Below are 13,904 nucleotides of genomic sequence, written 5' to 3' on the forward strand. Positions count from 1 at the left end.
CCCCCCCCGGCCAGCTAATTTTTGTATTTTTAGTAAGGACCAGGTTTCACCCTGTTGGCCAGGATGGTCTCGATCTCTTGACCTCGTGATCTGCCCTCCTCAGCCTCCTAAAGTGCTGGAATTACAGGCATGAGCCACTGTGCCCGGCCCAGAGAAGACATTTCTGCTAGGTGGAGCGACAGACTTAGTTACATGGAGAAAAAGAAGATGATGATGATGATGATGATGATGATGATGATGATGATGATGATTTGAGACAGGATCTCACCCTGTGGCCCAGGCTCCAGTGCGGTGGCATGATCGCGGCTCACTGCAGCCTCGATCTCCTGTGTCTGTGTTTAAGCAATCCTCCAGCCTCAGCCTCCTGAGCAGCTGGGACTACAAGTGAGCGCCATCAGGCTCAGCTAATATATATATATTTATACACACACACACACACACACATACACACATACTTTTTTTTTTTTTTTTTTTTTTGTAGAGACAGGGTTTCACCGTGTTGTCCAGGCTTGTCTCGAACTCCTGGCCCCAAGTGATCCACCTGCCTCGGTCCGACAAAGTACTGGGATTACAGGTGTGAGCCACTACGCCCGGTGAGAAGATTATTCTGAGCTTTTTAAAGTGAGACAGGAAACAGCATGTAAACGTTCCCAGTGCACTTCCTTCGGGTGGCGAGGTGCACAGCAGTAGTATCAGGTGTGTGAAGGGCAGCTGTAAGAAATAAACCTGAAAAGACGGGATGGAGACCTTGAACACTAGACTAGGAATCTGTTCTTGATAATTTAAGCAACCGGAAGCCAATGAAAGTCTTTGGCACACTGTTAATCAAAACTGCTCTTAAGTAAATTAACCTGGCAGGAAGATGAAGGGTGGATTGGCAAGAGGAGAGGCTTCAGACTGGGAGACTAAGGGAGGGTGCTGCAACAGTCCAGGTAAAAGGAGTGGAATGAAGGTAACCGGCCGCTGCTAAGAAGCTCTGGAGTCTCGCAGTGGGGACATTAGAGGTACCACTCCAGGACAGAGCGCCCTCCTGGGGCAGGGACTGGGAGGAACCAAAGTTATAGCCCCACCCCCGGTGACGCCAGGTGGTCGGCTGTGGCCTCCCATTGGCTACACCGGCTGCCAGTCCCTGGAGGAGGCGGTGCCCTTCCCCGCCCTCTCCGAGCTCGGCTTTAGGAGTGCGCGGGCTAAGAGCCCGGGGAGCCCGGGGGCCAGGCGCGGCCGGGACTTCGGGCGCTGCGGCCGGGGAGCCGCTGCTAAGATAGGCAGGTGAGAAGGCCTGGGGACGAGGGGCCACCCCAGAGTCCCTGCCACCCTGGGATCTCGCCCCCTTGAGTGCGCGCCATCCTGGGGGGCTCGCGGGGCCGAGGTTTGGGGCGCCAGGAGGAGCGGGCGGGCAGGGACGAGGGGGATGGAGCGGACTGACTCGGGATCCGCCGCCGCACCTCCCGTCACAGCCCGGAGTCGGCTCCCAAGTCTAGATGTCGCCCGGAGAGGTGGGCAGGGGGCGGTGGCCGGCGGTCCCTCGCGTCCTTGGGCTCCCGTGACGTTCTGTTTGGAAACATCGGGCCCGGGCTCCTGGCGCGGCGCGAGCGGTCCCGGGGGCGCAGCGGGGCAGCCCAGGGTTCCCGCGCCGAGGAACCCGCGCGGTCAGGGATGCCGCGCTAGCCTTCGGCTTCGGGAGATCCACCAGGATCTCCGGGGCGAAACTTTAAACTCAAACCTTTAAAGAGGCATTTTGTATACCTGGAGTTGTTGGCACGTCAAAGCACCCTAAGGTGACCTACCCTGAAACTACTGTCCCCGAAGTTAGTGGGACACTTTTTAAAGGACAGCACTTTTTACCCGTGGATTTTGTTGTGCGTGATGCTGTGGAAATAGAAGTCGAACCACTTACATTGGAAAAGCGCTGGTGGTGGGCTACCTGAGGGTCACTGCTTTCTTTGTGAAAATACCGGTCTTGGAAGCCTGGCCCGCATAGCGGTGTGTCCCAGAGGAGTGTGCAGTGAGGAGCTCGGCCATTCCGGGCAGGGCCACCGAAGGGCAGGCGTTGCCCAAGTGGGGCTAGGTGGCGGTCAGAAGGTTCCTTAACCAAGGCATGCCTCAGTCTCGCCTAGAAAGATCTTTTACACACACACACACACACACACACACACGATTACCTAGCCCCGTTAAGGTGTCCCTTAAGAGGCAAAAACTAAAGAATATCATAGAGGCTAACGCTGCGCTTCGTCAGGGTAAGCCTAAGTAGAAGAATTATTTCATTTCTTTTTCTTTCCTTTTTGGGATTTGGAAGAGAAACAGGAAGTCAGAGATTCAGAGAAAAGAGCATTCACTCCACAACTGTAAACAGTTTATCTTATGTCAGTAAATATTTCCAAAAGTCACTGGGGGTATTTGGAACACCAAGACTTTTTCCTGTCCCCTGAAGTGAAGATAGATTACTTTCAAATTCAGAATCTAGACATGATAGATTCCTTTCAGGTTCAGAATCTAAATGTGGTATTTTATTTATTTAGCAGTCGGCTATGTTATATAGTTATATATATAGTCTCAATGTTATCTAGTTCTGTAATATTAGTGGTAATGAAAAGGATGGTGGATATTGTTTAAAATTAGAATTTTTAATTGCCCAAGATGGTGCACTAATACAACAGTTGCTTTGTACTTGTTACCTAACTGAAATTACAGAATGAAATGAGGGAATCAGGTGTCTAGATCTCAGTGCAGACCATTATCCAACCAATTTGCAGTTTTGATTTATTATGACCCATTAACAGGGAATGTAGATGTTAAATGCCAATTTAATAATATTCTTAAGGCGTTGCTACTTCACTATAAAATATATAATTAGCATAACTAAAGAAATAGGTATGTTTAACTTTGAATTAATTTATTGTGTCATTATCATAGCAAAGTGCTCTAGATAAGATATATGTATGATACTTTTCATATTTGAGGTTGACAGTTACCTCTCAATTTTTCGAGTTAATGGTGAAATTCTTGGCAGGGATAGCCACAAGTTATGGTTCATTCAATTTGTAAATGCGGTCCTAGTATACATCTATTTAAATGGTGACTTTTTCTTTAGTCATTTGTAAATACGTGATTTTTAAAATTGAGATCTTAATATAAGTCACAAACTATAAGATTTTTCCTTTTAAAGTATACAGTTCACTGGGTTTTGGTATATTCACAAGGTTGTGTAGCCATCACCAATATCTAATTCTAGAATATTTTATCACCCCAAAAAGAAACCCCATATCCATTGTAGTCAGTCTCCATTAGCTTCTCCTCGCAGCCCTTTGCAACCACTAACCTACTTTCTGTCCTTTGGATTTGCCTCTTATGGACATTTCATATAAATGGACTCATACAATATGTGGCCTTTTGTGTCTGGCATCTTTCACTTAGCATAATGTTTTCAAGGCTCTTCCATGACTATAGCATGCATTAGTACTATATTCCTTCTTTATGGCTGAATAATATTCCATTGTATGGATATACCACATTTTTTTTTTTTTTTTTTTTGGGACGAGGAGACAGAGTTCCCCCCTGTCACCCAGGCTGCAGTGCAGTGGCAGGATCTCGGCTCACAGCAACTTCTGCCTCCTAGGTTCAAGCGATTCTCCTGTCTCAGCCTCCCTAGTAGCTGGAATTATAGGCCTGCACCACCATGCCCAGCTAATTTTTGTATTTTTAGTAGAGATGGGGTTTTGCCATGTTGGCCAGGCTTGTCTCGAACTCCTGACCTCAGATGATCTGCCTGCCTTGGCCTCCCAAAGTGCTGGGACTGCACCTGGCCAGATCTACCACATTTTATTCGTTCATCTGATGGTGGGCACAGGCTGTTTCTACTCTTTGGCTATTATGAATAATGTTGCTCTGAACATTTATTTACAAGTTTTGGTGTGGACGTGTATTTCATCCCTTGGCATATGACCCCATCCCTTGACATATGACCCAGCAACCTCAATGCCAAGTATAAAGTTACCAATACTTTTTATTGGTATACCAAATGTAAAGTTACTCCAATAACTTGGTAACTTTATATTTAAACTTTTTTTTTTTTTTGAGACGGTGTCTCATTCTGTCACCCAGGCTGGAGTACAGTGTATGATCATAGCTCACTGCTCAAGTGATCCTCCCACCCAGGCCTCCTGAGTAGCTGGGACCACAGGTAAGCTCCCCCACGCCCAGCTTATTTTTCAATTTTTTGATAGAGATGAGGTCTTACTATGTTGCACAGTCTGGTCTTGAACTCCTGAGCTCAGAGATGAATTCTCCCACCTCAACCTCTCAAACTGTTGGGATTGCAGGTGTGAGCCACTATGCTGGCCTGTTTAAACTTTTGAAGAACTGTAAAACTGTTTACAAAGCAGCTGTACCATTTTTACATTCCCACCAACAATGTATGAGGGTTCCCATTTCTCTACATCCTCACCAACCTTGTTAGATGTCTTTTTCATTAGAACATCCTATTTGATGTGAAGTGGAACGTTGTTGTGGCTTTGATTTGCATTCTCCCTCCTAGCAAATAATGTGCTTCTTGGCCATTTGTTTATCTTCTTTGGAGAAATGTCTATTCAGATACTTTGCCCATTTTTATCTATTTATTTATTTTTGATTTATTATTATTATTGTTTTTAGAGATGGGGGTCTCCCTCTGTTGCCCAGGCTGGAGTGCAGTGGTATGAAGATGGTTCACTGCAGCCTCGACCTCCTGGGCTCAAGTGATCTTCCCACCTCAACCCCCAAGTAGCTGGGACTATAGGCATGCACCACCATGCCTGGCAAATTTTTATTTTATTTTATTTTATTTTATTTTTGTATTTTTGTAAAAACAGGGTTTTTCCACATTGCCCAGGCTGGTCTCAAACTCCTGAGCTCAGGCAGTCTAACCGCCTCCGCCTCCCAAAGTGCTGGGATTATAGGCATGAGCCACCATGCCCAGGCCTTTGCCCATTTTTTAATTGAGTTACCTTTTTTTTAATCATTGAGTCCTGAGTTCTTTATATATTCTAGACACAGATCCCTGAGATATATGATTTACAACTATTTTTCCCATTCTATGGATTATCTTTGCACTTTCTTGATAGTGTCCTTTGAAACATAAAAATTTAAAAATTTTGATGAAGTCCAATTTATCTATTTTTTTCTTTGATTCCTTGTGCTTTAGGTGTCATATCTAAGAATCTGTTGCCTAATCCAAGGTCACGAAGATTTATACTTGTTTTCTTCTAAGAGTTCAGAGCAAGCTTGTCCAACCTGTGGCCTGCAGGCCACATGCAGCCCAGGATGGCTTTGAATGTGGCCCAACACAAATTTGTAAACTTTCTTAAAGCATTATGAGATTTGTTTTGCAATTTTTTTTTTTTTTTTTAGCTCATCAGTTACCATTAGTGTTAGTGTATTTTATGTGTGGCCCAAGACAATTCTTCTAAGGTGGTCCAGGGAAGCCAAAAGATTGGTTTAGAGCTTTGGCTGGTACCTGTAAGTTTGTGATCCATTTTGTATTACTGTGTATATACGGTATGAGGTATGGGTCCACATTTATTCTTTTGCATATGGATATCCAGTTGTCCCAGCATCATTTGTTGAAAAGACTATTCCTTTCTCCATTGAATGACCTTATCACTCTTGCCAAAAATCAATGTGAGGCTTTAATTCTGGACTTAACTTTGTTCTGTTTATCTATATATCTATCTTTATGCAAGTACCACACTGTGTAATCAAGCTACTGTATAGCTTTGTAGTAAGTTTAGAAATGGTAACATGTGAGTCCTCCAACTTTTCGATTTTGTTTTGTCTATTCTTCAGCCCTTGAATTTCCGGGTGAATTTTGATCAACTTGTCAATTTCTACAAAAAATGCAGTTGAAACTTTGATAGAGATTGCATTGTGTGTGTATAGTCATTTGCAAGTATTGCCATCTTCACAGTATTAGGTCTTCCAATCCATGAATATACAATTTCTTCCATTTATTTAGATATTCTTTAATTTCTTTCAGTGATGTTTTGTAGTTTTCAGTGTACGCATCTTGCACTTCTTTTGTTAAATTCATTCCTAAATATTTTATTAGTTTTGATGCTATTGTAAATGGAATATTTTCTTATTTTCATTTTTGGATTTTTCCTTCCTAGTGTATAGAAAAACAACTGACTTTTATATGTCGATCTGATTTCCTAAAACCTTGCTAAACTCTATAGTTTAGTAGTTTTTTGTGGATTCCTTAGAATTTTCCATGTACATGATCACGTCATTTGTAAGTAGAGATAGTTTTATTTCTTCCTGTCCAATCTAGATGGTTTTTTATTTTATTGTCTTGCCCTGGCTATTATCTCTATTACAATGCTGAATAGAAGTGGTGAGAAAAGACATCTTTGTCTTGTTCCTGATTTCAGGGAGAAAACTGTCAGTCATTTACCAGGAAGTGTGATGTTAGCTGTGGGCTTTAGTAGATGTCCTCTATCAGGATGAGGAAGTTCCCGTCTATTTGTATTTTGTTGAATATTTTTATCATGAAGGGGTGTTGGATTTTGTTGAATGTTTTTTTCTGTGTCTATTGAAATGATCATCTGGTTTTTGTTCTTTATTCTAGTCACATGGTGCATTACATTGATTTCAATTTGTTGAAAAATATGCACTCTTCATATTATTTTTAAAACTGTAGACATTTTACTGTAGGACATAAGCAAGTTATTTTACATGTAGAGCAAAAATTGACCAATATTAACCTTTTGTCCTTTATATTATTCACATGGTGCTAACCTTTTGTCCTTTATATTATTCACATGGTGCATTACATAGATTGATTTCAATTTGTTGAAAAATATGCACTCTTCATGTTATTTTTAAAACTGTGGACACTTTACTGTAGGACATAAGCAAGTTATTTTACATGTAGAGCAAAAATTAACCAATATTAACCTATTAACAAATGGGTAAATAGACTCCCCTTCTTGCTTAAGCTGAAGAGTATCCCTACATTTCTGCCAAATGATATGATAGTTCAAGACTTAAAGATGCCCCTTTCAGGACTACTTTTCATTTTCTAGTATTGCATCCATATTTTCTTTCCCTGTTTACTGTAAAGCTAATAAGGAGAAAAATGACGCAGCCCCAGAACTGTGAACATGTTTGTGATTGACAAACTGCATTACCTACTCCTAAATCATTGCTAGTAAATGCCAGTGTGAATCATTAATCATAAATGCTAATATGGGTAATGGAAAAGGTTATTAAGGTTAATCTCCTTAGGAAAAACCTCAGAAAACAATGGGGCGAGGATTCTATGAAAACAAAGAAATGAAAAGAGAATGACTTCCAGCTCTACAGTAATATGTTTCCTTTAAATTAAGGCTAGAATTTAGGGACATCTGAAGGCTTTAAGAGGTTGGGGTGCTCTTAATAAATGTTGTAGTCTTTTAAGAATAATTCTGCTTATATTTATTTCTCACGTACTGAATGATATTGTCAGTATTAATGTGAAAATTGATTTAAGTACAAAACAGTCTTTATGCTAGGAAAATAATCTTTTAGTGGGTTTTTAGCAGCATAAAGTTTTTAAAAACTGGTATAGGATTAGGGAGGGTGCTATATTACACTAAATACTGGGAAAATCAATGTGGTTATATTTTTAGAAAACAAAAGAATAGTATACTTCAACTGCAGTTCCATTCCAGGGCTCTGAGAGTTTTGCCGTCAGTTCTTCGTAACTGAGGCTTTCATTCCTAATGTAAATTTCATAGCCGGGCAGTTCATAGCAAGGGGAATTCAGAAATACATTATTAGGCTGCTTATTAAAAATAGCCTGATAAAATATTACCAAACATTTAAAACTAGTTTTATGAATCTCAGAGCCAGAAACCATCATGCTTCCAAAATCAAGTAACACTTCAGAATTTCAGAACCAATTCCCTTGCATCTTGTCCTCTCCCTTACAGTGTTTCTCCCTGCAATTAATCTCCTCCAAAAGGAAAGTTAATATGGAAAACACGAATTCCAGATTTACTTCATATGGCTAACTCCAAACTGCATGTTCATATGCCTTCTCTTACATCAAATAAAAATTATGCAAACTTGTCAGGATCACAACAACTTACCCTTAAATATGCCAAAGTACCTCTGGCTTGAAAGAGTTAACCTGGACCTGGCCAAATTGAGAGTGGTGATAAAGAATCATTATAGTAAAAATCCAAACTGTAAATTGTAGCAATTGAATCAAACTGTAATACTTCCTTAAATTTCAGAATATGGTAACGTTATGAGCTGATGGATTCAAACACTCTTATCTGTTAGGCACAGCTAAAATAATAACACCCTGTGTTTATGTGGTGGTGTTATACTGTCTGTTGTTCTACTAGAAGTAGCAGTACTTCATTTGTTCCTCACTACATATCCACAAGGAATAATGGTTTGTTGTCAACATGCCCCTTTTTCTGGACTGGCTAAACTGAGACCTAGAAAGGTTAAGTAGCATAGTTGGGCTCCAGCCTTAGTCTCCTATTTCCCACTAAGTTCTTTCTGTAAGCCCTCACCAGTTCTGGAATTCGCCTTAGAATTTAAAACTTGTACATGGATCTCACTAGAGAGTGATTAGGATGTGTACATCGCATAATTTAACAAATTATCCTGAATGTTAATTGTGTTGTACCATTTGAATGTTTTGTTTTTTTGTTATTTTTGGTTTTTTTTTTTAGAATAAATATGGCAGAGCTTTCTGAGTCAGAAGGACCAGTAGATTGGAAAGAACGATGCGTAGCTCTGGAGTCCCAGCTCATGAAATTTAGAGTTCAAGCGAGCAAGATACGAGAGCTCCTAGCAGAGAAGGTAAGCTTTCTCCCTAAGCTTTGTTATTAAATGTCAGCTATTGAGGGCCTGTTTCATATATATTAAACAATCTCAGTACTTTGGGGGTTGGATTTAATTTTTGTCAAGTGTTTGAAGCTATATTTGGCATATTCTTTGCCAGTGTTAGGGTAGATTGGACTTTAAGACAAAAAATATTTATTTGCAAATGCTAGTGGCATATGTGAGGACTGTGTGTGTTTGATGAATGTAGACTTCATTCATTCCAGAGAGAAAGCTATAATTTATTTGATTTTATTACAGGAGTATGACAGCTTTGATCTACTAAATGTTTATAAAAATCACATTGAGGGGATTATAGAAAAAATTATCTATTGGTAGTAAAATGTGTTTATACCGTATTTGAAAGATGTATCTACTTAGGAATCTGTGTTGACTAAGTGTATATTACTAAATTCTCGCCTGGGCTAGAATTGAGTTTAACATGATTGTATGCTTTTCTAATCATGTAATTAGAATTTCATTTATATTACAGGAATTTTTTACAAGTATGTGTACAAAACCAATAGATTTGTTCATTTATTCATTCAACACATATTCTTTGAGGGCTAATTATGTGTTAGACACCATTCTTAATACTACAGTTATATATGTGAAAAAGACAATCCATGTTCCTATTTCCAGGGAACTTGAATTCTAGACCTGTGCTGTCCAATACAGTAGCCCCTAGCCACATGTGGATGGATGTTCAACACTTCAAATAAGCCTAGTTCGAATTGAGATGTGTTGCAAAAGTAAAATAAATACTGGATTTCAAAGTTTTAGCATGAAAGAAAGAATGTAAAATATCTCAGGAATAATTTTTATATTGATTATATGTTGAAATGTTATTTTGGATATTGGGTAAAATAGGCAATATTAAAATTAATTTTACCTACCTCTTTTTACTTTTTAAATGTATGTATTAGAAAATTAAAAAATACACCTGTGACTCATATTATATTTCTATCGGACAGCACTGTCTGTATGAATGGATGAATGATATTAGTTAGTGGTTATTCAGAATTGATCAGAAGAACTTACAGGTGGTTTCTGAAACAATAGTCTGCATAATCCTTTTGGGATAGAGACTGCTACATGTCTCATATCTCCAAAAAAGGTATTAAATATTCTTTTCATTGCTAGCCAAGAATCGCTTAGTGCAGAATTATTCTAATAAAATTCAGTGAAACATCCTTCAGTCTAAGCTTGCATATATATCATCTCAAACTTTTGGGCTTTAACATCTTTTAGGTGAAAGACTAAAGTTATCCTTACTCACTTTAGGTCAAGGATGACTCAGTAGTCAATCAATGAATCAATCCCAAACTTCAGTGTGCTTTATTTATTGATATTACAGCAAAAGTATAGCTTATAAAATCCCAGTTTGAGTATCGACAAGTTGGAGAAGTTTTTTCTAACATAACTTAGTGACTCATCTTTTATCTTTTGCTCTTCTCTCAATGAAAATCATTTTCCGGCCAGGCGCGGTGGCTCAAGCCTGTAATCCCAGCACTTTGGGAGGCCGAGACAGGCGGATCACGAGGTCAGGAGATCGAGACCATCCTGGCTAACACGGTGAAACCCCGTCTCTACTAAAAATACAAAAAATTAGCCAGGCGAGGTGGCCGGCGCCTGTGGTCCCAGCTACTCGGGAGGCTGAGGCAGGAGAATGGCGTGAACCCGGGAGGCGGAGGTTGCAGTGAGCTGAGATCCAGCCACTGCACTCCAGCCTGGGCGACAGAGCAAGACTCCGTCTCAAAAAAAAAAAAAAAAAAATCATTTTCCATGTTGTACTATGATTTATCTAGTATTTTCCAACAACCCCAACTGCCCCATACAGTGATTTTTGTCAAGATTCACCAATTGTGTCCTTGTTACTAAACCTCATAGACACTTCCCAGTTGATGCCTAAGCCTCTCAGCAGTTGACACTGTTGACCACAGGATCTCTCTCAAAATTTTCCTGGTTTTCTTGACTTCTGTACTTGTTTGGCTTCCTTATGGACTAAGTAGAAGGTATCACCTTATTTGGGTTCCAATTAGTTAACCTTTAAATTCTAAATTTTTTGGCAACATTTGTTCTGTTCTTTAGAAAGCATGTTGCAGCAAGTTTCTCAATGAGTGCCCATTTAAAAAATAATACAAGTGTTGTTATCTCCAATAATTTCTCTATAAGTAAAATGGCTTTTTTATTATTAATTTTTATGCTATTAAGTGTTTTCTTTGTCAGTGAATGAGCATTGATAGGAATATTATTTCAGAATTGCTGTTCTAGTTGTGGTTTCTTTTTCTTTAATTTTCTTTTTTCTCTTTTTTGGTCTGTAGTTTGTATCTGTGACATAAATTCTTTGGCAGATCTAAGAAATGGAATTATTCTGATGTGTTTTACACATTGGAAAGTAGATAAATGTGCCAAGTTACTCATGGCTTCCCAGTAAATATATTCAACACAAAAACATGAATAAGGATTTTTACAATATTTTATGTTATATTCTATTATGAATATTTTTCTCAGGTTTAAAAATTTATTTTTGTCTCCATCCATGTTTTAATGAAAATATCTAATATTTATTGATTTATTATGTATAGGATAAGCACTGTATAGGTATGATTTATTTAATTCTTATAACAACTTGTGAAGTAATACATTTTGTTGTGCTCATTTTATAGATTAGGAAACTGATGCTTACTATGCCAAGAAATCTTCTAAGTGCTTTAAATATATAAACTTTTAAATCCTTTTAACTATCCTACGAGGTAGCTACAAATATTATCCACATTTACAGAAGAGGAAACTTAGGCATAGAAAAGTTATTTAACTTGACTGAGTTCACACCAAAAAGTGAATAATGGAGCCAAGATTAAAACCCAGGCATTCTGCCTTTTTAAGTCTGAAGGCTTAGCCATCACCGTCTACGGCCTTTCTAATTTTCACCTTCCTTGCCTTCTCTGATGTATCTATTCACTCATCCATTCTGTCCTTTATTCAGCCATGCAACATAAAAATCCACTTCTGCTTGGGGGCAGGTACCTGTGTGTGTATGTGTGTATGTATGTATGTAATATTAACAATTTACATAACATTACTTATTTTTCAAAGCAAACCCCATGGCATTACTTCTGAGTGCCAACTTGAGTCAAATGTTGCATTCCAGAGACTGGTCTGGTCCTATCCACCTCTTTGGTTTTGTGTTAGCACCAGTCAGCCCCAGGGCTTCTCCCTAATAGTGCTCTATACTTTCCCCCTAAATGGATGCAGGCCCAAGGCTGAAGATTCTTGAGAGAATACTAATTTGGTTCTTTAGCTCTTTGCCAGGAATTGTGGCCAACTTCTCTTTCCTGCAACAGTTCTAGTTCTTAGTTCCACTTTATTGGTTATGGGTATAGGAAGCTGACCCTTGGGGCCAAATATGGTTCCTAAGTCTTTACTGCAACCATCAACTAGTTTAAACCCCACAGTAACCCTATGAGGTGATTGTTATTATCCTCAATCTAGAGAATTAACATTAAGGCTGAGAGTAATTGAGTAGCATGCCCAATATCACACAGATAACAAAAAGCAGATCTGCCGTTAGACTGTAGATCTTTCAGACTTGTGATGTAGCCAGTAGAGCGTCTGGCACATAGAAGTAAGTCATTATTATTTTCCTGTGTCTTTCTGTTTTTTTTTGAAATGGAGTCTTGCTTTGTTGCTCAGGCTGGAGTGCAGTGGTGCAATCTCAGCTCACTGCAACCTCCACCTCCCAGGTTCAAGCGATTCTTCTGCCTCAGCCTAATGAGTAGCTGGGACTACAGGCACATACCACCAGGCCTAGCTAATTTTTGTATTTTTAGTAGAGACAGGGTTTCACCATATTGGCCAGGATGGTCTTGAACTCCGACCTCGTGATCCGCCCACCTCGGCCTCCCAAAGTGCTGGGATTATAGGCGTGAGCCACCGTGCCTGGCTTTTTTTCCTGTGTCTTTCTGAATGGACACACTGGTTAAGTGAATGGGGAGGTGACCTAAATGTAATTACATTTGTGTGTGTGTGTGTGTGTGTGTGTGAGAGAGAGAGAGAGAGAGAAAGACAGGGTCTCACTTTGTTGCACAGGCTGGAGTGCAGTGGCGCAATCTCAGCTCACTGCAACCTCCACCTCCTGGATTCAAGTAATTCTCCCACCTCAGCCTCCCAAGTAGCTGGCATTACAGGCACGGGCCACCACATCAGGCTAATTTTGTATTTTTGTTAGAGACGGGGTTTCACCATGTTGGCCAGGCTGGTCCTGAACTCTTGACCTCAAGTGATCTACCCATCTCGGCCTCCCAAAGTGCTGGGATTACAGGCGTGAGCCACCGTGCCTGGCCTTAAATGTAATTACATATTGATAGCAGATGTATTTCTGAATTTTTTAAGGAAAAATATGTGAGATGATCTAGGTGTTTTTATGATTAGAGATGAATTTCAATTATATATGCCCTATATTTTTGGAGATGAAGTTGGAGAATACATGGGATCTTTTAGAAAAGTTGTTTTGCACCTATTTTTTTCATCACAGTTTCCAAGTAACTTAGAACATTGAAGCTTGTGAAGAAAAAGGCCTTATTGAAGTCTTGGGCAAATGCTGCTGTAAGTGGGAGAGGTCTTTAGAAGAATTTAAGGAATGGTGTTGGAAATATCCCTAGTATGCCAAATATAAACTCTTCAGGGAAGCTGAGATTTAAGTAGTTTTCCTACTTTACAATATTACTAGTTAGTTTTCTGAGTCAGGGAGGGAAAAGGGAAAGTTTCTTTGTAAGTTGAAGTGAAATGTTATTTCCTATGAGTTAGATTTTCAGTGAAAAGGAAAGGGAGAAAAATATGAAGAATTTTCCCTTTGGACATCAGCATGGCTCGCATAACCTCATGCTACCTCTACCTGATGTGGCATTGCCATTTGGAATTTCCTGCCACTTGGCATTTCTTTTGTGAATGTGATCCCCTTGAAGCAGCCTTGGATTGTGTCATAGGAATAAGGAGTCCTTGGACAGCATAGCATATGCTTTTTTTTTTTTTTTTTTTTTTTTTTTTGG

General features: G+C 39.7%; 1 protein-coding gene across 1 annotated transcript in view; it reads left to right on the forward strand.

Moving 5' to 3' along the window:
- Nucleotides 1-1,197: 1,197 nt before the first annotated feature.
- Nucleotides 1,198-13,904, forward strand: part of PLEKHH2 (pleckstrin homology, MyTH4 and FERM domain containing H2) — a 130,967-nt gene continuing 118,260 nt past the window's right edge. The window contains exons 1-2 of the mRNA XM_023195719.1: nucleotides 1,198-1,265; nucleotides 8,703-8,832. Coding sequence (XP_023051487.1) covers nucleotides 8,710-8,832 — 123 coding nt within the window. The 5' untranslated portion in view covers nucleotides 1,198-1,265; nucleotides 8,703-8,709. The remainder of the gene's footprint in view (nucleotides 1,266-8,702; nucleotides 8,833-13,904) is intronic.

Source organism: Piliocolobus tephrosceles, chromosome 15 (genome assembly GCF_002776525.5).
Source record: "Piliocolobus tephrosceles isolate RC106 chromosome 15, ASM277652v3, whole genome shotgun sequence".
Taxonomy (NCBI): domain Eukaryota; kingdom Metazoa; phylum Chordata; class Mammalia; order Primates; family Cercopithecidae; genus Piliocolobus; species Piliocolobus tephrosceles.